This window comes from Pseudopodoces humilis, chromosome 7 (genome assembly GCF_049639895.1).
Source record: "Pseudopodoces humilis isolate 2021_Gansu_Grassland_sample_001 chromosome 7, ASM4963989v1, whole genome shotgun sequence".
Taxonomy (NCBI): Eukaryota; Metazoa; Chordata; class Aves; order Passeriformes; family Paridae; genus Pseudopodoces; species Pseudopodoces humilis.
This window is the reverse complement of record NC_142206.1, coordinates 41,778,843-41,803,774: the sequence shown is the minus strand read 5'-3', so window position 1 is coordinate 41,803,774 and position 24,932 is coordinate 41,778,843. Positions and strand designations below refer to the sequence as shown.

At 39.6% G+C, this 24,932-nt stretch overlaps 1 protein-coding gene across 12 annotated transcripts in view; it reads right to left on the bottom strand.

The window, feature by feature from the left end:
- Positions 1–24,932, bottom strand: part of NRXN3 (neurexin 3) — a 919,744-nt gene that overhangs the window by 835,341 nt on the left and 59,471 nt on the right. For 10 of the 12 annotated variants that reach the window (XM_088057321.1, XM_088057322.1, XM_088057328.1 and 7 more), the window contains exon 1: positions 3,132–3,392. The exons of the other annotated variants lie outside the window; for them this stretch is intronic. In XM_088057321.1, the coding sequence (XP_087913447.1) occupies positions 3,132–3,363 (232 nt within the window). In that variant the 5' untranslated portion in view covers positions 3,364–3,392. Of the gene's footprint in view, positions 1–3,131; positions 3,393–24,932 lie in introns of those variants that run through there. 12 annotated transcript variants of the gene reach the window in all.

Sequence of the window (24,932 nt, the reverse complement as noted above, 5' to 3'; positions counted from 1 at the left end):
TTGACAACTTTTCCTACCTGCTTACACCAGAGACTCACTCTACTATCATTCTCTGTGACCTCATGCCAAATTCAGAGCCTGAGAATTGTACCAAGACCTTATGACTAGAAAATGAAATTTTCATTCAGTATGGTAATGGCAATGTAGCAATCTGGGCACTCTTCTATCCTTTTTAATCAGGTCTTACTTTCCAGAGAATCTGCCCACAAAACTTTCAAATATAATTCTCAAGAGATTTCCATGCCCATTTTACTGGCCTGAGAACACCACACCTAAAAATCAAATTAAAAATCCCAAACCCTCTTAACTTCAGCCATGGCTGAACTGCGAGTGGCTGGAAGAGGGCAGATGCTCAGGGATGTCCATCTAGCTCTATAGTCACTTCTACAAATCTTCTCCAGCTGTCACCACTTTAAGGACTTTCAGTGATTAATTTCGTTTCATTCAGAAATAACAGAACAACCCCTAAAAAAGTAAAACCAAACTTTAAATGAAGGCAAATTTCAGAAATGTATTGAATTTTGTTTAAGCCACAAACATTAAGCAGCAAACATCATTCTGTCTCTGCAAGCTGTCAATCTTGAGTCTATCAAGGACAGCTAGCTTGCTTTCTTTAGTTTTTCAGAGGCAATTCAATATAGGTAGGTAGTTCCTTTCTCTTATCACTCCTGTTCAGCCATTTCTGCAGGAATTGAGGACTATCTAATTTTCAGATTCCTGCACATTCTTTCTCACATTCTCTTGCACTGCAATTCTTTCAAAACTGGATTGTCAAATGAATAGTATTTATCTTGAGTGATCTTCCAAGAGGAAACACAATGTAGACTCCTTCCCCACTAACTATTTTTGTTATCTTATTCTGCACATTAAAAAGTAACCAAATCATTTTGTCCCTCTATGAAAAGGGAATTTCACTGCTGAATTTTGTATTCAGGCAATACATAGTCTGCTCACATTGGCCATTCAGAGAAGCATCACTTTTGATAAACATAAAAAAGTAACTCCTTGTCTGCTTTCCATTCAAACATTACCCATGACTACTGCATTTTGAGTCCTCAATTACTACAAATCCCGCTCAGGAAACAATGAAAGTTTTTTACTGGGACAAATCTTGCTGCTGCTTGTCCAAGCTTGTGACCCATGTCAGTTCTAAAAAGATCACAGAACAGACGGGAGGGGAAGAATTATTAAAGAAATATAGGTAGAGATGAACAGAAAACGAGTATTTGTATAGGAACTGAACTATGCTCTGAGAATTTATGTATACAAACTATATATAGTTAGACAATGGCAATTTATACATTTTTAACACACTAAACATTTAACCATAATGATATCTAATAGCAGAGAGTCAGGTTATAGAGTTACTGTGCAAGTAAACAAAGAAATAATAGTATGAAATAAAAAAATAAAAATCAACAAGAATTAGGAGATGCACACCATATTAATTTCATTCATTATAGAAGTTTATCTACAGCTGTCTTTGTAGACAGGAGATCTGGGGACAAATCTGTGATCACATGTTTCTGTTCCACAAGCAAGTCCTCTCATCCACCAACAAAAAAATGGACAAAGAGCGGCAGCTGCCTCCCATTAAATGAGCAAAGGCCAGTGATACATTTGAGGTGTTTTCGGTCTCCATAAGAGTAAATAAGATCTTCTCAATAGTTTCCCTGGGAGATTGCATACATACAAATAGCTGTTCAAGTACTGCTAACAGCAGGAGGGCCAAACATACTGCTGACAGGAGGAAAAATGTTGAAGCTGCAGCGGATGAGCTAAATTCAGCTTGCTTGTCCTTCTACCCCTGTCCAGCTCAGACAGACCTCTTCTGCTCCAGGTAGGGTCAAAAAATAAGATGAATGCTCAAGCAGATAAGAAATTCAGTCTTTGGACTAGCCAACTCAGTAGCCAGTTATGTTATACTTTTTATCACATAGTTACCAATTCAAGTCTGGCCCCCATCCAGTACCATAAAATAAGTCAGTTTATTGCAGTCAGATTCTTAGACACAAAGTCTCCATAGCAATACAGCAGCAAAATTACCAGTTCCTTACTAGTACTTTTCTTTTCTTAAATATATATTTTTATATATTTTATTTATTTAATATATTTATATTATATATTATATATTTGTTATATATTTTATATATATTATATTTATTCATTATATATAATTATATATATATATAGTTTTATATATATATATAATTTATATATATAATTCTTTTCTTAATATATACATGTTGTGGACAGTAACTTACAGCTGTCCACAATAATCTCCATCTCACTAGACAAATGTGTAGTATAAAAATAACAGGGACAGATCTACCATCCCTCTAGTTTGCTATCTAGAGAGAAGAAATTCACAAAAGTTTGAGATAAGCAACTTCTGGTCAAATAGCAAACTGGTAACCAAACACAAGCAATTCTCTAGTTTTGTTACTGAGAACTACAGCAGCAGGAAAAGAGTTCAGGAGTCAAGATACCTCACCTTAGTTACACACGATAGAAAACGTGAACATAACTGACCTAGGTAGTCTAACAACACTTCCTGGCTTCAAGCCTGAATCCAGTCTGGAATTTAAATCATTAAATAAATAGTGTGGCATGTAGTCTGGCTGGAGCTCTACACGCCTAATCTTTTCCTTAAGATTTGTCCTGGGGTCCTAAATGTAAGAACTCCCAGACAATAAGTGCAGGCAAGTGATTCTACCTTGAAACCCTTCAGACCAAAGTCTCCAAATATCCTATACAGCCCTTTGGGAAGGGAACAGATAGGTCCTCCACAGCACTTCTTCACTCTAGCCTGGGCATTACACCAGTCTGTAATGCTATTTACATCTTCGAAACCCCGCAGATTTACCACATTTCCTTGGCTCAGGAAAGCCTTATAGGTCTCAACTCTAAATCCCACCTTCTAAGAATTTTAACTCCCATCCTATCCCAAAAAATCCTAAAGATAATGATTTTAACAGTAAATCAGGGATTCCTGTTGATTCTCACTCAGAGTTAGGGAACACTGCAGGACCGCCTTTCCTCAGGGGTGGGAACTGAGGGGAATAATGTGACCAGCAAGACCAGAGCCTTACTGGCCAGGCTCTGTCCCACGGTACAGAAAGAAGACAAACCTGGAAAGAGCAGCCGCATCCAACCAAGAGTCCAGCTCTTAAAGCAGCATCGTAATGACAAGGCAGTTCCAAAGCCAAATTGGGAAATCAATCCATTCGTTAGAGCTAAGATGAGGTCTTGCAATTGCCAGGCATAACCATGGTGATGAAGCTGGGCCAAAAGCCAAGCCAGGAAGTCAAAGGCCACAAGCTGAAGTCCAGGTGACACTATCCTATGGCTAGGCACTGGCATTGCTGCAACTATCAAAAACCAGTAACCCTTCTCCATCATAACTCAGAAAGAAAGATTAAAGCACCAATGCTGAGCTTAAATAGAATTCCTGGGCCCATAGGTGTGGGCCCCAGCTGAGGCTCATCAGGGCTATTACGGCTTATTAGTGTACTTAGAGCCCAAACACACCTGCCGTGTCCAGCCTAAGGAAGTCTAAAAAACAAAAGAAAACCCCAGTGTCCAACCCTAACAGGACCCTAAAAGCTCCAAAGCACAACTCAAATCTGGGAGAACCACTTGAGTCCTGTGTAATCTTATCTAAGAGACTTACAAACCACCAACCTAACCTCTTACAAATGCCAGCTATGGTTGCCCTCCCACACCACAAATCCTCCAAAAAGGAAGACAATCCCTTTTCACAGCTCCAGTAGCCCCGTTCAGTGGTGTGCTCCTGCTCCAGACAGCATAGCCCCATCACCTGGGGTCTTAAGCCCTGCCCTGCAGCAGGAATCAGTCTAGGTAGCACATGATTGAGCTATTACATCATTTTTTTCAAGAGAGTGGGACAACCCAATATGAGTTAGGTGACTTAGCACTCTTAACCAAACAGACCTCTATTGTTGACTCTCAAGCCATAGCTAAGATACTTTCTGCAGCTTTAACTGTAGGCACAGAAACCATGCTATGCAAGAAGCAGCCCTTTTCCATTTCATGAGAACCTCCCCAGACTCCTCAGCTGAGTGGACCAGGGTATAACAGTTGTAATGACTTCAGTACAGACTAACAGGTCCAGAAATTTTAGAAATCACTTGCAATAAATATGGCAAGTACATAGGGGAAAAGGCAGGGGAAAACTAGAAAGTAGTCTCACACCGTCTGACACTTCATTTTCTCCAATAATAAGCAGGAAATATTCTACAGAAATATCTGTAGAATTCAGATGCAGAATCAGCCTGCATTCTTAGCAATAGCACTGGAGCCTCTGCTCCTCACAGTGGGGAACAGCAGATGGAGAATGGGGATGGAGGCTATCCATCTGATGAGTTCTAGACAGAAAGGCTTCAATCTCCTGTTATGTTCATCACACACCAGTTACCAGTGCCTAATTCACATAAAAATAATAATATTAACAACATAAAAAAAAAAAAAAGGTTGAATATCAAGATCAAAGTAATGGTAGACAAGTTACACTGGTAAATGTCCCTTGACAGCATTACAGCTGAGTGCTGTATCAATAGGCTCAACAGCTCAGGCAGGGGAAAATCTTCCTGTCTGCAAAAGTAATGCCTTTTTATTCGCTCAGCCACAGTCACGCCTTAAAAAGTTAACATTAGATTATAAAAATCTAATATCTCACCTTCCAGAAAACCTTGCACTTTCTCAACCCCCTGGAAGTGTTCATCAGTCATTCACCTCAGAAATAAAGACCCCATCCAGGGAGCTGAAATATGTGGGTTATGCACTGAGAAAATATATTAAAATCTTTATTGGCTGCTCCATCCAGCCGAGTCTTTTCACATAAAGAAAACAGCCCCCATGACACTAATTTCCCCCTTTGAGCTGAGTGTTCTGTGAAAGTCTGTGGCTCCAAAGCAGACTGAAATGCAGCTACAGCTATGTGGAGCCAAGCTTGCCCCTGGCCACACTGTCAGGGCAGACAGGCCTCTGTGTCTATGCTGGGAGCCCTCACATGGCCCTGGCACCTCTGGCAAGCCCTGCCTGCAGCAGCCCCACTCCATCAAAGCCCATTTGCTACCTCTTACCCAAAATACGACCATTCAAAAATGGCCTCTCTCCTTTGAAAAACATTTCAACGCATTCTTCTGTAGCAAGGTCTCACACCACAACAAACATCATGATAGGGATTCATCAATGTCCAGAACTGAAATCTTATCTGAGCCAAGACATACAAGGCTCCCCTAATTTGGGATTTAGGGGAGATATATGAGAGGCATTAATTGATAGCTTTTTCCGAGTCAGAGCTTACTTTTACAGACATTTTGTTCTAGACTTCAGTTAAATAACAAAGGAAGAGAAGGGATAATGGAGGAGGCTGACAAGGAGATGAAGAGGATTGTGTCTCAGAAGCCAAAATCAAATGGATAGAGATGGATGGATGGATGGATGGATGGATGGATGGATAGTCAGACATATATATATATATATTAAAATATATACATATATATTTATATTACACACTCACAAACAAAGGATCAGTTTTTGTGTCCACATCTTTCCACTGGGTGCTGTCCCACATTTACATGTTGTCTTGGGCAAGAGAATACTCCTAAGTGTTCTTATATAATATTCCAATAGTGTTAGCATGAGAAAAGCCCCATTTTACAGTGCTGATCCCTTTCACAGTCGGCTTTTATCTTGCAGCAGTGAAAGTGGTGGCTCATGACCAATCATTTTCCCATACTTCTCACATTTCTTACACAGGTTTTACAAAAAAATCATCATCCACAGCAAAAGCTGTTTTTTCCATCCTCCTTGTTACATAGGAACACAAAAATGTTTTACTCCAGGCTGATAGTCTGAGGATTTCCCTTCACAGGAGTCACTGTCAGGTTCACCTCATAGATCTGACTCCTATCAGACCACAGATCTAGAAATGCTTTTGCCTCTTTGAAGCTGCCAGCTCATAGTGCCTTGCATGGTTCTGCATCTAACTCCAAATAGCAGCTTAAAAAGTGCTCTTGACCATCTGGGCTCTTAGTTTTCAGGGTTTCAAACATGAGTAAAACCTAAAAATATATATATATCAGATTTTTTTTTTCAAATAGAAACAATCAAAACAATTTTAAAAAAATAAATCTGGCTTTTTTCACATTTCAGCTTTTAAATATACCTATACTTTGATTTTCACTGTCCTTTCCTCCACTTCCCAAACCAAGGAAAAATTAGCATCACCCTTACAACCAAGTGAAAAGAGCAGCAGTCTCTGGCTCTATCAGATACATTCTCATGGTGTAAAACACTGTCCAACATTTTCACCTACAGAATTTCACATATATCTTAAGTAGCAGGCTACTGCCAAACTAGAGAAGTAGATATCTTTTAGAACTTCATGACAGAGTCCTATTTGGAATTCTCAACTACAATGCTTTAAATTAACAGAATAATCACAACGGTTATTAAAACAATGTGGGAAATAATCAAGTGTCAGTTTTAAATTTCCCTGTTCTGACACAAGACTGACACTTTTGAAGCAACAAAATAAGAGGAAAAGAGATAATTTTTTCCACATTTTCAGCTGAAATCCTCCACACTGTGCAAAAATCAGGCTGGGAATTTCCTGAGAACAGTCTTGAATAAAAAAGAGGAGGAATTCCCTGTACTTGCTGTATCAATTCAGTTAAAAAATACCATATGAAAAGCCTTTCTGGCTAGGATCCATGCACACAAAGACCCAAGATAATAGAAGAAAAGCATTTATACTTTCCCAACCTTGGGACAAGTATGAAGCAAATTTCAAACTAAGTTCTGGTTTGGCTGTTCATTAATTTCTCAGAAAAACAGAATTTATCATCCTTGCTGCAATAAGAGGCAAAAGACACAGAATACAGAACTTCTAGAGCAGATATGGCTATTAAGTTTTGTACAGCTCTACACACAGTATTAAGGAATTTGCATTATATGAATGAAATAATTATTTTGCTAACAAAGCTCAGTGTAACTATAAACTTAAAATTTAAAAATATGGACTGATTTAGCCAAGGCAGTAAATTAAGTGGTATAGTAACTACAAATACAGTTTCATACTCATTCCATTCTCACAGAAGTCTTTCAAATAGAAGGAGCAAACATGAAATTTAATTTCAGAAAAACGTGAACAGTTCAGTATTTTCTCAGGCTCATCTTGGCCCCAGCAGTCTGAAAAAAAACTTTAATGAATCTACAGCCCAAAAATAAGAACTGAAACCCTGCAAACTGATCACTAACTTAAAGGGTGTCACCAAGCATTCATCAGCAAGAACCATGCTGTATTTCCTATTCACCTAATCTGGACTGAAACAGCGATGTGGAGATGAATGGAACTGATGGCAATGTCCTGCAGCCTCTGCTCTGTTAGATGTGCCAACATCATGCACCTGGGGAATAAGGCTGCTTGTTCAGAGAGGTAAGTTTACCAAACTGTTTCAAACTTCTTGGAGCTTAAGGCGTGTTGTTCTGCTCTCTAGGACTGAGCCAAAACCTTCCTCATTCTTCAAGTCCTTCAAACTCCCTCCAACCAATGGCCTAACCCCATTCCATTAATTAAAACCACTAAAAAATTAACTAAAAATAAGGATTTACCCTAACCACGAAGGAAAACATAATTTCCTTTTCTTCCTTATCAGGTGCCACTACTGAATTTAAGCACACATCCTTGAGATTTCCATCCCTCTTTCTCCATAACTACTTCAGTTACTGTTGAACTGTATAAAACACATGAAACATCAGCAACTGGTGCCCAACTCTTTCACTACTGTTGGCAAGTCAGCCCTGACTGACTTGGGTCTCAGAGCACCCTTCTGTCTATCAGCAAGAGATATTAGATATTATTGTTAGATATTAATATTGCCAGTACACAGACAATTCTCCCTGGAGGTTGTCCCAGTACACAGAGCTTTCCTTCCATGGAAAGTAAACTGGTAAAGTAAATGAACTGCTGATCAATTTTTATCAGAGAACAACATACTCTTCCATAGTCTCTTTCAGCGGCCTTGCACTAAGTTTTTTCCCGATTAAATACAAATTCCACCACTAACGATGTTTACTAGAGACTCAGAAATTGGTATCAAGATTAGGAAAGAAAAGCAGTATAGACAAGTCTGGACAATACCCCAAACCCTAGGCAACCTGCTAATTTATGGAATAGTGCCTAATTTTTCGTTTTGGTATCTTCTCTGACACAGAGGAAACCATGAAAGACCCATCAAAAATGCATGTATCAAAGCAGGCATATGAACAACACTTGGCAGCTCTGAAAATATGAACATCAATCATTGTTTTGTGTATGTTCTATCAAGCTGTGAAAATGAGCCTCTCAGAGAACGTGTGGGGGAAAATGTGTGTCTATTACACTACAAGATCTCAAAAAGCAACAACTTAACAGTCTATATTGCTTTCTCATATTATAATCATCACTGAAATACATAAACTTGAAGAAAAAGAAAGGTCATAACCAAATGATGTACTTACCCTCTTAACTTTAGATGCCATATCTACTTATGCTTGACATTTAAGACTGGAATTTTCATGCTGAAATTTCAGAAGCCCACAAACACTACTACATCCACCTTTATCAGAAATCTTTTTAAGATGTAAGAAAGCTGCATTTCTAACTCCTTACGAACTAGAGAGACCGAGAAGTCAAAGGGCTCACAATACTTGCATTCTTTCCCTTTTTAAAATACAAACATGATCTTACTTGTGGAAGGAAATTGCCACATTAACACACAACAAATTTACTTAATGAAAATAGATAATAGTCTCTTCAGGTTACTCCAACGTGTCTTACATTTACCCCCTTCAATTTCACCAAAAAAGAAAGAGTCCAGGTTCTCAACTAGTCTTTTAAACCTTTCTTCTAGTCTATGTTGAGCCTTTGAATCCATGTTGTCAGAAGCAGTATTGATAAGGACAGTAGAACTGAACAGCACAGCCTTGGAGAAGTAGAGAAAGGATGCAACCTGGGCAAACAGAAGTCATGCAAAACACAAGCAGGATGCCAGCTCAGTTCTGCAAGGTCCACAAAGCAAAATTCATGCAAAACAGCAATAGTGTGCTTACTCAAAAGCGGGGGTCGAGGAACAGCCACCTAAAAAGGTCACCAGACACAGAAAACAGACCCCCAAAGAACCACATAAGGACTTCCAATAAGGGGTGCAACTATGTAAAAGAAAGTGGTACATATACATCAAGTTTGGGGAGGACAGCTAATGAATATGTAATCAGTGTGCATGATAAACATTCTGTTTACCCAGTGCTTGGGCCAGTCAATTAGAGGAAGGATCCTCTGAGTGACCAGCACACTGTAATAAATACCTGCTTTCTAATACTCAAAACTGTGCCAGAAAGTTTCCATCTGGACAATTTTGTTATCAGTATCAACTACAAAAGGGAAGGGAAGAAAGGCATTTCCATTGCCTCTGTTAGTGGCCCTCACCAGGGGTATCTGATCATGAAGTTTATTCAGTACTTTCCAAGGAATGACTCTGGATCAGCAACAACAGAAATAATCACTCTGTGTCAGCAACAACAGAAATATGCAAACTCAAGTACGCCATTCTTACACTTAACTTTTCTGCAATGAGTTTCACTATTTTTTTCTTTCTTTTTTTTTCAATGCCTAAAACACCACCATCAGAAAAACTTCCTAAGTATATAATGCAATGGAAAATTCTGGTGCAAGTTGTAGGTCCTCCTAGCAAGGCTAATCACACCTCTAGGTGAATCAGCACATCTACTCACTCGGTTCTAGTCTCTTCTTCCTCAAATTAACTACTCAGCAAAACAGACTACAAAATGGCACCTAGCACAATCACATCACTCATACAAGACAAACTCAGCTGTTCAAATCAATATTCGTTAGCAAGCAGAACAAGCCCGTTTTGAGAGTGTTCTAATTAGACAATAGAGATTACTACAAAACACCTGCAATGTTTGTAATCGTTTAAAATAATGAGAATGAGTATTAGCTTCCAAAGGCACCATATGGTAAATGCTCATTCCAGGCAGGCGGTCCCTCATAGACTCTCAGTGTTTCAAAATGCTCATTAACATTTTTTTTAATCTAAATGAACTTGTTCCCAGTTAATGCATCGGCCGCTGCTTTGTCCTCTGCACGGTGACCGCACAGAGAGCTGGCCTGATCGCAGTGCCTCCTCATCTCATGCTGCAGGACCTGAGATAGAGGTCACGCCACCAGACCAACAGCTTCCCTGCTCCTCCCTGTGGTCCAGAACCTCAGGGGCCTCACAAGCCATTTTCAGGCAAGAAGTGTTAGTTTTTTCCGAAGCTGTGTCACAGACCGAGGGCCTGGCACGCAATGCTGCAGAGCTGTGTCCCAGCCGGGGCCTGAGCCGTGAGAGCCCTGCAGTCACTGCGGCACCACTTCTGCTTCCGCACACAGCCCCTGAGCCCACCCCTCAGAAATCCACACCAATCTCTTCATGAATGGTAAAAAGCAAAGCTTTACATTCACATACACACTGCTTAATCCCACTGAAAACAAATAAGATATCTTCTCTGTAAGTCATATCAGCAAATTTGTATGTTTCGAGTCACTGATTTTATTTTCTAATTGTAAGGAAAGCAGGTTAAACAACCGCAGTGTTGTGGAAACAATACATGATAACGAATATAAAAATCCCCATAAGATAGCTATTGCCCTATCTCTTTTTACGGAGGGATAAATTCAGATATAGTCCACCCACACCAAGATAGAAATTATCACAGAGAAAAATCTTCCTACGTTGGTATGAAAACAGGCCTGTATCTCCCCCAGGCACACTTTGTGCAGTGACTCCTGGGAGCTGATTGGGAAAACAAAAGAAGGAAGATAAAGGAGTTACTTCTTTAGCTTCTCCCCTTAGACAGCAAGGAAAAGAAACCGGATTCCAAAAAAAATGTAAATATACTATTTTACAAATCAAATAATGTATCATTAAGGTTGTCAGCTACACTCTTTGCAAGTATAACTACTTAAGATGCCAAAGAGAGAAAAAGAGATTCAGGAAACTGAGGAAACAGAGATAAAAAAAAATCTTGAGATTATGTAAGTCTAAACTTAGATAAACTTGATAAGACTTTGCTACTAAGCAATAATTACACTGAACTGTGTTTACCTATCAACTTCCATGCCAGAGATCTCCAAGCATGTTACTTAAAAACTATTAAATCACTGTCCCCATTCCTGATACGCAGCCACCTTTTTTACAGCATAGAGGTTGCTTAAATGCACCCTGCAGATTATTTAAGACAGGCATACAGACTAAACTGTAATCAACTGAAGCAGTAGGGGAAATGCAGAATAGAAATTGAATCACGTGAGTTGGGAATTAAGACTCTGGGGTGAAAACTCCAAGACTTCCAAAAAAAATATCACTGGATTTTTAAAGATTAAATAAGGGCCTCCTTTGAAATATTTAACCACTAATCATAGTACATTTAGCTGTGGCAGTGGACATTAGTTTTGAGTAAACCTGGAGAAGAAAAAAGCTTAACAAAGATCAGATGATCTTTCAAGATCTCTTCCAACATGGCTGTTCTGTGATCCTAGTAAATCATCAGGGCAGGTTTTGCTATTTTAGATCATAATCTTGTTATAAAGACAGTGATTTTTCTGCCTTTATTTTATTGTTTGAGATTTTGAGAAAGGTCAAAACTTCACAGAAATTTTTTCATCACTGAAATGTATCAATGCATTTTTAAGGCTGCTACTAGAAAAATAAGACTAAGCATTTAAATTTAGACATGTAAAATTAGAAATTTTTTTCTGGTTTGCTCACCTCCCTTTGACAGAAACCAAATTTCATTAAAGAACTTTGTCAAAAATATATTTTGCTGAATGTTTTGATAAGCTCTACTTTAGCCCTGCTATGGACTTCTTACAATAGAGAACCCTGGGAGATATAAATAATGCATGTGTCACTCTGCTGCCCTTTCACAAGCTGCAGCAAGTGATACACCAAAGGAGGTGCAGATGAAAAGAGAGGACATGGCTCCTGGGTCGAACCATAATCAACAGACCCCCCAGACTGAGCAGCTGTGAGCTGCTAGATCAAATACACAAGGCAGTCTTGCTGCCCCTCCACTGAGGTGTTTTAAAACCCAGAGGCACAAAGGTGGTGCAAAGCCATCATTACTGTTTCACTTACTGGTTGGTGTTTCCCTGTTGCTTCTCCTGAATATGTAACCCTGATTGAGCAGTATTTTGTCAGTAATCTTTTCCCCCAGCTTTTACCCCTGTTCATTCAGCTTAGCTAGAATTAAATGACCATATCAGAGCACAAAAAGGGACAGACAGCACCAGGAATGTTTGTTTCATGAGACAGCAAAGCCAAAGAACACAGTAGGAAAACCTGAGGCAGGATTTATTAGAAGGTTTGTCCTTGTCCAGGGTTTTACACTTCATCTTCCTCATTCATTTTATTTTGAATATATGTAGATTGTTGCTCTGAATTGTTCTGGTAAAGCACTGCCTGCTAAAGAGGCCGTGATCACAAACTCTCTGGGCACCAGCATTTGTCACCATGATTGCAATGCACAGCAATACATAAACTTTTTTAAAACACTGTGAACATAGCTTCAGGAGGTTAATAAAGCTGCTTTCCAGTCCCCTACCTCCTTCCATTGATAACTTATTCAAATTGTAATTGCTTGCAGTGTGCACCCTGTATCACATAACTACTTCTGTTACACGCACTCCCTGGGGCCATCCATCAGCCTCTGCCAGCAGAGCCCTCGCTCCTGCCTGAGGATGGCAGCCAGGGTACCACTAACACACCCAGGTTTGTGTCCAGCCTCAGCTGACACCCTCCAGCCATGACTGACTGACATTTCAAATTTCTTTTATCCTCAAATCCACCTCAGTCCAATGCTTACAAATCAACACTTCAGCAAGTGCTTCCAATAGACTTATATATATTACACATGGAAAACAGCTTTTTTCCCACCTTTTCTTCCCTGGAAAACTCAAAGGCCAAGTTTCCTCTCATTCAAACAGCACTTCCATCAACTTAACTCTGTATTTCACAGATGTAAGTCACTGCTTCCTTGGCCTGGGAGTACAAATAGCAACATACTGTCGAAGGAGGTTGTAATGTTCTTTCCAATAAGGAAAAAGCACTAAGCAAAACTACATCTTTACAGCAGTTGTAAGGTACATAAAATTGAAAGGATAATATCACAAAGGCAGACAAACCTGGGTAATCTTCCCTAACCCACATTCCTGAGTAGTACACTTCAACACTTACTTGTAATATATATTTTTATCTTTATCATTAATTTTATAGCATTCAAAGTTATAGTAGGTTTTTTCCTTAGATGCATAGGAGTGTATGTAGCCTGAAGACTTGCCAGAAGCATTTTAAATGAGATAGACTACACTAACAGTAAGGAGAGACTATCCTAGGGCAAGGAAAATTCAAACTTGACTCAGATATGCAGCAGAAATCTCTGTGCCGCGTAAAGACACAGTAAATGAAATAGTGGTCCTTTTTCAACATGGCCTCTTTTGGCTTTACTTTTGAGTCCCACACTCATCGCTTGTAGAAGGTCCGTGATCTGACCTGCAGCTTCCAGGTTTGGATGTCATAACAATATCTTGATACATCTTAATTGCAGCGCTTCACACCCTGAATTTCTACTGAAGGCCCTTCTTTAGGAAAAGGATGACAAAGAAAAACAAATACTGTAATTTAGAACTATCAAGATGCTTTAAAACATATTGATGTTTTGAAATTTTGAAGCACCAAGGCGCTTCACCAAGAAGACAATTTACTAACTGTTCTCCTTTATGTACAGATCTTCATAGCTCTGCATAGCGGGTTTTGCAAGCAAATTAATCCTCAAAGCACCCCAGACTGCATGTATTAGTTCAACTTCATAGACCAAAAATGCAAAAAAAAATCAAGAGGGTGAGTTGTAAGGCATGGCCAAAGTTATATAGAAAGTGATAGATCTGGTACTATTGCTATTGAAAGTCTTGATCTGACATCTACACCCAAAGACATCATAGCTGTCTCTCAAATGCTGTGGTGCAGCCTCACAAAGGGGAACAAAGCTAATAGAAACTGAGAACACATTTACACCTGGTCATCAATAGGCAACTCTAAGCTGCAAGCTGGCTAGATGTGAGCTAGTTCTGCCAAGAAACAGTGTGGTCACCTTCACTCAGGTGTGCTGCTACACTAAGAAAAGTCAAATGAAACTCCTGAGCATCAAGTGTCAATTTCTATTAACCATCCTGAAGAAAATCCTCACATCTGGATGACCTAGATTAGGAAGTGTGTGGCAATATGTTTGCCTCTACCAGAACATACAGCTATGCCCTATAAAATCTTAGTCCTGAAACAATTTGCCCTCAAATATATTTGACTTCAGCAGTTGTTTTTTCAGTGATCATGAGACACAAGGTGAACAAGTTGTTGGGATATACACTGGGACAGACAAGTACCTTCCTCTTTTTCTGTATCTCTGAATGACCTGTCTTTCTCCTCATCTAACACTTATTTGCTCCATGTGTTTACAGTTTTTAGCTCAAGGATTGTCTCTTACTGAGCAGACAGATAGTACCAGGCTTAATACATAAGTGCTGCTGAAACACACATCATTATAATTTCCCTAGCTGAATATTATAGCAAAACATCCCCCCTCCTCTAGTGACCTCTCACTGAAATGGTTCAACTGAGTACTATAATATTACATTTATTCAGAAACACTATACTGGCTTTTGCTACAGATATTCTCAGTGCCCTGCACATGTACTGAGCCAGCAGAGGTCCAAGCTACTAGGAAAATGTGGTGGGTCTAAGCCAAACCACTGCATTACTCTTAGCTCATGGTAGATTAATTAAATGTATGTGAAAGGAAGAGATAAGCATTTAATTGTTACTAGAAGTGGGGAAGCTGATCAGGGCTGAATTAGTAGAATCTGTGACCTAATTTCATCATTGTTTTAATGTTCTAAATCTCAGAGCCCGTGCTCCTGCCAACATGAGGTAGACTGCTCTTCAGACTGCCTTCTGCAATGGATTTTCCCTTCTCAAACTCAACATTTGTTCTAAATGAAGGTGACCAGCCCATCAGCTTGTAATTACTTCTATGCTGCCAAAAGATCCTCTACCCTTTATTTTTTGTGCATTCAGGCCCCGTTTTCCCTCAAATATCAGATTTCAGGTTCTACTCTAATTTCACCCTAACAGTGGTAGGATAGCAGCTTCTCCAAGTGTCCCAGAATATGCATGTGTACAAAGCACACTCTAGAAATGGCATGCTATGTCTTTATATGCCATCCCAAAGATATATATGTTATCTTAGGCAAGTCTTCAGAATAATCAAGACCTTGGAATAACTGAGACAGGGTTGGATGTGACACTCAGGTGTCCTAGCAGAAATTAACCTAGACCTCTATTCCTCAAAAAAAATTTTGTCCAGCAGCCTAGCTCTAACACTGGGGACATGCCTAACTTTAGGGTATAATCAATGTCTTTTTCCCAGAAAAACAAATATATTACCATCCCTTTCCTTTCTTCATTTTCCTTTGGGAGATCATGCTCCGCATGAGGCCAAAGGGAGGAGATTTTCTTAATCTTGGGGGGAAAAAAAATTAGAAATAACGAAAAGGGAAAGGAAGTGGACTAGGGAGAACAGTTTTGTCTTTTTTCCTTTCCCTACCTCCCCCTTCCATGGGAGTAAGTCTGTTTGTTTGTGGGGGTTTCATTCAATAGGAGACCAAGCACCTTAGACTCTTTCTAACAACAGCGGAGTTCAGGGTGCTTAGCTCCTCTTAAGATGAAACCCTAAATATGAGAGAGTCTGAGTTATTGCTTAGGAAGAAAAATAGCAACTGAAATTAGATCTCTCCCCTCTCTGCCCCCATAATTTAAGACAAATTATTTACCTTCCTAGAGACCATGAAGTGTACCAAATTCTCCAGGCTGCCTATCCAACAAGTCTCTCCAAGGAGACTTAACACTCCCAAGCAGGACTTCTTCAAAACAAGACCACTTCTCCTTTGCAACTTACATTATTAGAGAGTCTGTGATTAGCCTGGTATTTTATCTCTGACACTGTGAGAAATATCACTGCCATAAACCCTGCTGTCCTTAGTAAAAGTGGAAGTACTTGGCAAAAGCTAATAAAATGAGGAACAATGACAGCAATCTCCATTGAATACCTAAGGAACAAATGAGCCAGCTGCCCACGCATATGCACACACACACACACTGAAGCATTTTTTCTTCGCGTGGAGCATACACCAGCAGAAAATGTATCATAAGGACACTGCTATTTTAACTTTATGCCATACAAAGCACTGGCAGGGAAATGGATGAGGTGCTTTCACAGATCCTTAACTCCCGATTCACACTTCTCTTCACAAGCTAAGTTTAGTATCTAGCTTATTTATTAAATAGTTCTGCTTTTTCCTGGATTCTTACCAATGAGAGCAAGAAGAGGAGACTGTGTCTAAGATTTTATGAATGCAACAAAACTTTGTCCTCTCTTTTGCACCACTTCTACTTTTCTTCAAAGTTTTAAGCAATAAAATACAACAACTGAAGTGTAAGGAAACAGGAAATTGAAACACTTAAGGCTGTTCCAACCACTGGTGCTGATCAGGGAAACACTCTTATGCCAGTAGTTTTCACTCTGGGAAAAGAGAAGAAAGGGAAAATCTAAGCTATCTCAGCAGAGGAAACAGAAAGATATAGGTTTCACTAATTCAGCTGGGACATCATGAAGTATTTTAAAGATGAGAGAAATTTTGGACCCTGGGAATTTACTGCAGCAATAACATGACCTTAAAGGACTATTATTCAAGGTTCCTGAGAAAAATTGCTCCCTGTTCTCTTTAACTGACCTCTATAAGTCCCCAGTATCAAAACTTTGAGAAATTCGGAAAAAACAGGGTGTAATATTCAATTCTCGAAGTTACCTAGCTGGTATCACTGGACTTGCACAGAACTAGAAGACAACATTTACATCTAAGGAGAGAATATTTTGTAGGGACAGTATCAAGGTCCATTCTTCCATTTCCTGTAGGGTTGGTCTTGTAGTGTTTAAAAAGGGTACTTTGGGGCATGCTCCCCTTTAAAACATCTCTGGATCCAAGCTATTGTTCCAGCTGCTATGCCTGCAGCATTTTGGCTCTATACTCCATTTGCTGTTAAGAAAGCTCTTTAATATTATAATTAGAAATTTGCTCAGTTGTTGGAAACTGAAGTACAGTCAGACAATATACTCATATGACTACTTTTAATTCTATTACAACACTTCTATTATCTCAAGAGTTGTATGGCAGTACTCACACCCACAAAAAGCCTTGTTCCTCCTATAAGTAAAGAAATTTCTTCTTTGGACAGTAATTCAGCAGCATTTTCTCACAGCTCTGAATTCCCCTCCTTTGTCCCTTCTTCCTGCAAAATCCTACTGATAATCAATCTCATTAAGCATATTAATATGCTCCACCATATTTTGTCTTATTTACATTACTCTGAAGCTTCATGTGATCCAGTTTTGGTCTGCTCCTTGAAAGATAAATCAAGGCCTCTGTACAGATGAACTCTGGAGCTCTGCAGCAATGTCTGTCACCATAGTATCTGTACACATATTTGAACAACTCACCTACAGATGCTCATTCTTAATATTGAGCCTTTAGTTGCTAATTTTTGCAGATTTCAGAGAAAAGAATTAAGGTGGCATCCTCAAACTGGAACTTTCCTGTATTTAATACTTCTACACTCGCTTCCTTGGAGAGCTAAAGAAATTAAGGAGAAATGGTCAGCCATGCAGTGCCTGAGCCCCTTTGAAGTAACCACAGGGAAGGAGTCAAGGACCTCTAATGAGACCACCTATCCCTCCCTGTTCACAGCAGGACTGAAATCCATCATCTAATTTTGCTATCAGAAGATAAGAGTAACCAGTCATTGCCAGTTAAGGTACCTATATTCATAGTGATGACCTACATGAGAAAATGTAAAGATACCATTTTCAACTCGCCAGCCTAGACAGATCCTTCCATTTAAATCTGCTGCCATTAAAAAATCAGGATTTTTTACACTGATAAGGATGGCGCATCAAATAATTATAGAATGATCTGGGTTGGAAGGGACCTTAAAGATCATTTAGTTCAATCCCCCTGCCATGGACAGGGACACCTTCCACTAGACCAGGTTGCTCCAAAACCCATCCAACCTGGCCTTGAATATTTCCAGGAATGAGGCATCCATAATTTCTCAGGGCAACCACTGCTCCAGTGCCTCACCATCCTCATAGTAAAGAATTCTTTCCTAATGTCTAACCTAAACCTACTCTCACTTTGAAACCATTCTCCCTTGTCCTATCACTACATGCCCTTGTTAAAAGTTCCACTCATACTTCTTGTAGGCTCTTTTCAGGTATTAGAAAGCTGCAATTAGGCGACCCCAAAGCCACCTCCTCTCCACAATCAACCATCCCAATTCTCTCAGACTTTCTTCATAGGAAAGGTGCTTCATCCCTCTAGACATCTCAGCGGTCTCTTCTGGACTTTCTCTAACAGGTCCTTGTCCTTTCTGAGCTGGGGACCCCAGAGCTGGATGCAGTTCTCCAGGTGGGGTCTCATCAGAGCAGAGTAGAGAGAAGGAATCACCTCCCTTGACCTGCTATCCATACCTCTTTTGATTAATAATAAATAATTCCTTCTTTTTAAAGAGATGATTTCTCTATTGGCTCACAACCATAAACCTAAAGATAAGGTTCATCAGCACTTGTGGCCTTCTACCTTCTGACCTTCCAACCTTCCATGAACTACCTGCTTCCTACACCATTCATTTATCAAGAGTCCTCTTTGATATTGATTAGCCTTAGTCCCCTGAACTGCAAGACAGTTGTCTTGATGTACCCCACCACAGAGTGTGGCCTCTGTGATTACACAGTGAGGTCCCGGTCAGACCTGGGGTTTATACATGCCCAGTCTCCTTTTGGCTTGTCATTATCTGCTCTGCCAGTGGTCTGAGTCATTCCCTTTAAGATGCAACAGCCCCAAGGTGGGACTGACAGACTGTGATGAAGAGGGGCAGAAGAAGGGGATAGATACTCCCTTTATTCTGTCATTGCATTTACCCAAGCGATGCGAGGGAAATGTTACCAGGAAGCTGTTAAAGGGCAACTTTTTCTGGAGTCACCAATACATCTCTGTGTGACATTTACTCTGTGAGGAATGATTTATCCCCTCAGAAGGAAAGGCCTGAGTCACAGCTCAGCAATAACAAGTAAATCACTTTCTGGAGGAAGATAATGGCTCTGCCTACCATAGGGCTTTTTAAAATTTATCAGACAAAACTCTACCCCATTCTTGATGACTACTTAAATTTCACGTTTAGAGTACGTATGGTATTAATGCCCAAAAATAGTCAAGAATATCTCAGATTTATACCCTCCTCTGCTACTAATTCCCTACGGGACCCTCTTCCCCCTCTTCCCCTTGGAAGACAAGACACTAATCATTCTCTAGCCCACACAGTAATTGCGGGAACACAGCCAATACTGACAAAGAAATCTGACTCACACATTGGAAGTGCCATTGGGAGAGAAAGGAGTACCGGCCTCTCACTTTTCTACTACTACAACAGAAACATAATAGAAGAGCTAGGATCAGGAGAACAGACTTATCTGTACTGAGAAACTTCCCAGTACAGAATTCTTCCTAGCACTACAGAGCCTGACAGAATGAAAAAAAAAAAAAAAAAAAAAAAAATGGAAAAAGGACAGAACATAAATGCAACAGTATTAATAAACATATTCACCATTAGAATGCTCTTTAACACCTTTCCCCACATTTTATCAGGTTCCAACAACTTATGTTCTGTCCCAAACCGCCTGCTATTCACTGTAAGATTATTCTCCAGTGATGTATTCTCATTATTTAGCCTAATCCACTTTGAAGTGATTTGAGCTCCAGTTTCTGCACAGGTTTAACTTTGATCACTTACAAGTGGAATCCTCCAGACGTACACAACATCTATGTAAGTACAAGAAAAGACACAGAAGAAACACAAGGTCACAGTTAAGTATGTACTGCAAAAGCTCTACAGTGTGACCTAGACAGAATTACCAGAGGAAAGGAGAGAGAGGTTTATACCTATTTACATTATCCTTTCAAACCAGGAGCAATTTCCCCTTACTCTAAAACACTGAAATTTCCTATGAGATTTGCTCACATAAAAGATGCAAAATGAGACTTCAGCTGCAACCCCTTAAGCCTAGAAAATGACAACACAGCAATAATGATGTCTTGTTTTATTATTATTAATAAACCCTGTCTCAGACAGGAATTAAAAGCCCAAGGGAAGTCCAGTAGTTGTACCTCCACAGGGGAACATGGGTGTCCAGAAAGTTTCTGGCATTATTCAGTGCTGCAAAGAGCAAGAGTCATACAAGACCAGCAGAGCCTGAAGTCAGTCTCACCTGCAGCAATGGTGCTTGAGTACCAGCATGCACATCCTGTAGTCACTGCAAAAGTTTTCTTTAAAGTTGTAATGGGAGCCTGATGTGATCACAGCTTAAAGGTACATCAGTCCATGCTTGTACATGCGGGTGCAGGACCACAAATACTTTATACTCAAAATTGAGACAAGTATATTTTTAGGATGGACAAAATGAAAAGCAAGAACATAGGACAGACTAGGGGGAAAAAAAAAGTTTAAAGTTACCTGCCTTGCCTTTACTGGTGGCCTTTTCTCCCTCCTGCCTCACACTTTGAACATGTAATTTCATAATCTTCTGGGCTGCAGTACACTGTGCAGGGTTCTAGCAGTGTCCCTGGGGAAAAAGGTCTGTCCTTCCACAGTGTCTAAGACCTGGTTACTCCTGCCAGTACACTCCCATGGCCACATTGTGCTGCAAAACCCCCTCTACTAAAACAATTGTCTTCTTCAAGCTCTCCTTCACACTCCAGAAAGTCTTCTTCCTCAGCCATATGATCTAGGTTCCCCAGTGAAACACCTTTTCCTTTGGCCTGCTAAGTCTTGTCTGAGTTCATCATTGAGGGAGAGAATGAATTTTAAGGATACAGTGGCATTGTAAGCAGTAAGAAAAACAGTATCTGCCATACAATTGAAAATTCTGCTTAAGGAAGAGCTACTGCATTTGGCTGCATATTGCATTTCACTATGGACACTACTCTCTTCTAGGAACAGCTGCAGACTAACTGCACTAGCCTGTGAAAAGCCATTTTATATCAGAACTGGCCCAAGGACTGCCAGAAGGTCAAGAACTAGAGGAAAGCACACCTTCTTACACTCGGCCAAAATGCATTTCCTGCAGCCAGTCAGATCAAGAGTTCTTTAAATACTCTGTGAGATGGGTCCATCTGCCAAAAAAAGACCTTATTGCTGGGGAGCAGTGCCTTGAGAACAGACAAAAAAGTATTAATAGAAGAAAATCACTTTTTTAGGCAAGTGATACCATGCTGTCTCTGTGTGTTTATGCATACATGGATCACTTAGCTGATGTGAAGCTTGCATTTGGTAAGAATGAAAAGGACAAATGGGAAGCATAATCGAATTCAAAAGTGGCCAGGAAAGAATATGCAATACATATTGTTTGCTTATTTGCAAGTGGACCTATCATGTCCCCCTGCTGAGTACTTGCTTCAATACATACCTAGGCAGCTTTTATGATCTTCTGGAAACAATAATAAAAATTTAATGGACTTCAGATCAACATAGAATTACAATTCTTCATTACAGTTCCTCAGTGCTAAATCACTCTTATTCCCCTCTTAAGAGATAAATTCTGACAGTAGTTCTTCTGGGACACGTCTCTAGTTATTTGACTGGAACCATCAGTTTCTTGAAGGACAATGGAGGAAGTCCTTGCTTCCTCCTGATGAATGTTGGCAATAACTGCTGAACAGGTCAGAAGGCACACAAAGGCAGCTACAACCAGTATCACTACAGCAGAAATATGCATTCCCATTAGTAATGTTGGATGACAAACTTCATTTTGATATGATTTCACTTAGTCACTGAGGTGGTTTTCAGATACTCATTCCTTTCTAAACTGGAAGAGTATAAGGATTAGTTTTTTGTGACTACTAGAGAGCTCTTTGGAAAGCAGTTCTATATTTGCAACCTGAAGAGATGCTGGTACTTTTGGTGGTCTCAGAACAAGGTCATTATTCATAATGCTCTTTTTTCATCATTGTTCCTTTTTTATCATGGTGAATATGTGAGAGCTTCTTTTTACTGATCCACCAAACTTATCTCTCTTTGCATGCCATTGCAAGCCCTTGGATGCTCCATGAATCCAATGTCCAGACTGTTTGCTCCACTGCACAGAAATGCCATCATGCTGAGAGTCGTTTGGCAACACCTGCCAGTGATGACTCTGTTTTATAACAGTCCATTAGCACAAAGTTCTTAATGAAAATGAAAGCTGGTAATGAAGCCAAAAGGCAGCAGCAGTCTCTAGTCTGGGGAGGGTAATTATGCTAGAAGAGATGGAGAGACTGAAGAACAAAAATTAACACACAGAAAAAGAAGAAAGAGACGTGGTAGTGCATTAGCACTAATGTAGTTAGGGCAACCCATCCAGTTTCCTTTATGAAAGTATTTTGTTTGCATTTGGTGGACTATTTTTTAATTCCTACCTGATACAACAACAGCTTATTTCTCCCTCAGAGATACAGATATCACCTAGAGCAACACATGCAGGATTTCAACATGGAGCAGATGAAGAACCTCTGGAAAATTAAGAAAATCTATATATCTATATTGTGATACATTTGAGCTTTGGAGAAGGGAAAAAATTTAAGTTATCCTCCTCTAAGTTGCCATCTCACGTTCACTAGGTGTGGAAGAGAAAAACTGGCTCCCCAGAATGGTTTACTTCCAATAAAATTGTCAAAAGTCAGTGGCTTACATCCTTTCACTTCTTAAAATACTCTATAAGCTGTTGCTATAGTGCTCATTGCTAAAATGTTCTCTCTTGCTACTGGACCTAGAACGCCTCTGAGCAATTGAACAGTCCCCTTCCTACATAATTCCTCTGAGACAACCCCAGGATAATTCTTTTTTTCTCCTGTGTATTTATGCTCCATATGTGTTTGGAGATAGCTTTCATATCTTGCCATTTCTCAGCATGAAGACCTAGCATACATACGAGGCCTTTGTCTGTTCCCTATTAATCAAGTCATGCATGATGTTAATCATCAAGCCCTTTCAAAATACTTACAAATTGCTTGACATATCTCCACCTTACAGTATTTAAGGGCCTTAAAAGTTTAGTCTAGGCGCAGCTTATCAGGTCTCTTTACAGATGAATTATCCACCTACTGCTTTATGAAAGATGTCATAGCACACAACATTTATGCTGTTTTCTATCCACACTGATGATTGCAATTCTTTCCATTCTACTCCAATCTACACATTTCATTAATATGTCATTTCTTCCCCTCTTTGTGATCACTAAGAAAAGCACTAGACAGAAATGACAGTAACTTCCAATTTGTCTAGCCTTCTCAGTTCATGAAAATGCTGTTGCATTTTGAATTACTAATTTATTTTAGAAAACTCATGTTAAAGCCAAATTTTAATTGTGGGGTTTCTTTTAAAATAGGGAATTTTGTCAAATAACACATTGGACTTTAAACAATCACTATCTTCTTTTCATCCACTAATTTTGTAACTGAGTCCAAAAGTAATCAAATGTCCTCTATGAGTTTTGTTTATTAAATGCCACTGATAATTGCTCATGGTTCTGTTACTCCTTATAGTTAAGAAGTCATTATTTTCAATACTGTTTCTATTATTTTATTAAAGTCTGATAATGCTTTTAAGAAACAGTTTGAAAGTTAATTCATGGAATTGTTTGGGGAAGGACTCAAATTAAGCCATGCACAGAATCTAACTGCTGAAAAGCTGCCACAGTTTTTGATTCTCCTATGACTGAAATATAAAAGACCAGAAGAAACATGAGCAAACAACAGCTAGAAGTTTTATTATGATCATTATGCTACTTCAGTACAATTAAGACATACACACAATGTACCTCAACTTTTAGAAAAATCCAGAAAGGTCTAACAGCCTCACAGAACAAAAGACTGATGATGCCACTGTCTTTGAGTTTGGGTCATTTTTATGTATTTTATTATCATCCTATACAGCACAAAGGTATCGGATGGACTTCAGGGTCTCACACACTAAAAATCATAACAGGAAAGATGTACTTAAGTCTTAATGTACTTAAATCACCTGAAAGGTGGGAAAGAGTCGGGAAGGGGAAAATATGAATCCCCAATGCCTTGGGACAGAACAAGAGGAATTTTCACTTTCCTACTCTAAGCAGTCCACATGCCAACACGTGACAGCAAGAGGCACTAGGAATGCATTAGAGACTCTGACACTCCCTTCTCCATCCCCAGGGTGCCAACTGCCCCTGATCCTTTTGTTTTGCTCCTGCTGAAAATTCATATGAACATTTCTAACCATTTCCAGCAGCAGCACCAGCAGAGAGTTCTGCCAGATAGTGAAACAGCCTCCTGCCTGCTTTGGCTCAGACATCACACCCTGGGCAAACTGGGGACCTACAATCAAACCTCTTTAGGAGTGGATTGAATAACTGTCTCTGTTTGCAGCTGTTTATATGGCATTCCAGCCATCACCAGGTAAACACCTGAAACTAGGCAATCACTGGCCTGTAACCAGAGACAGGCCCTGTAATAAATATGCAGCTCAATAAAATGACAGATAATCTTGTAATAAGAGACTCCTGAATCAATCCTGTTTCAGTGTTTACTTCCTTTCTTCAAAGCACTCTCTTAAACAAGTGAAATCTCTTTGTACAATGAAGTTAATCTCCCCATTTCCTGGCAAACCAGTCTCTCAAATGCAGTA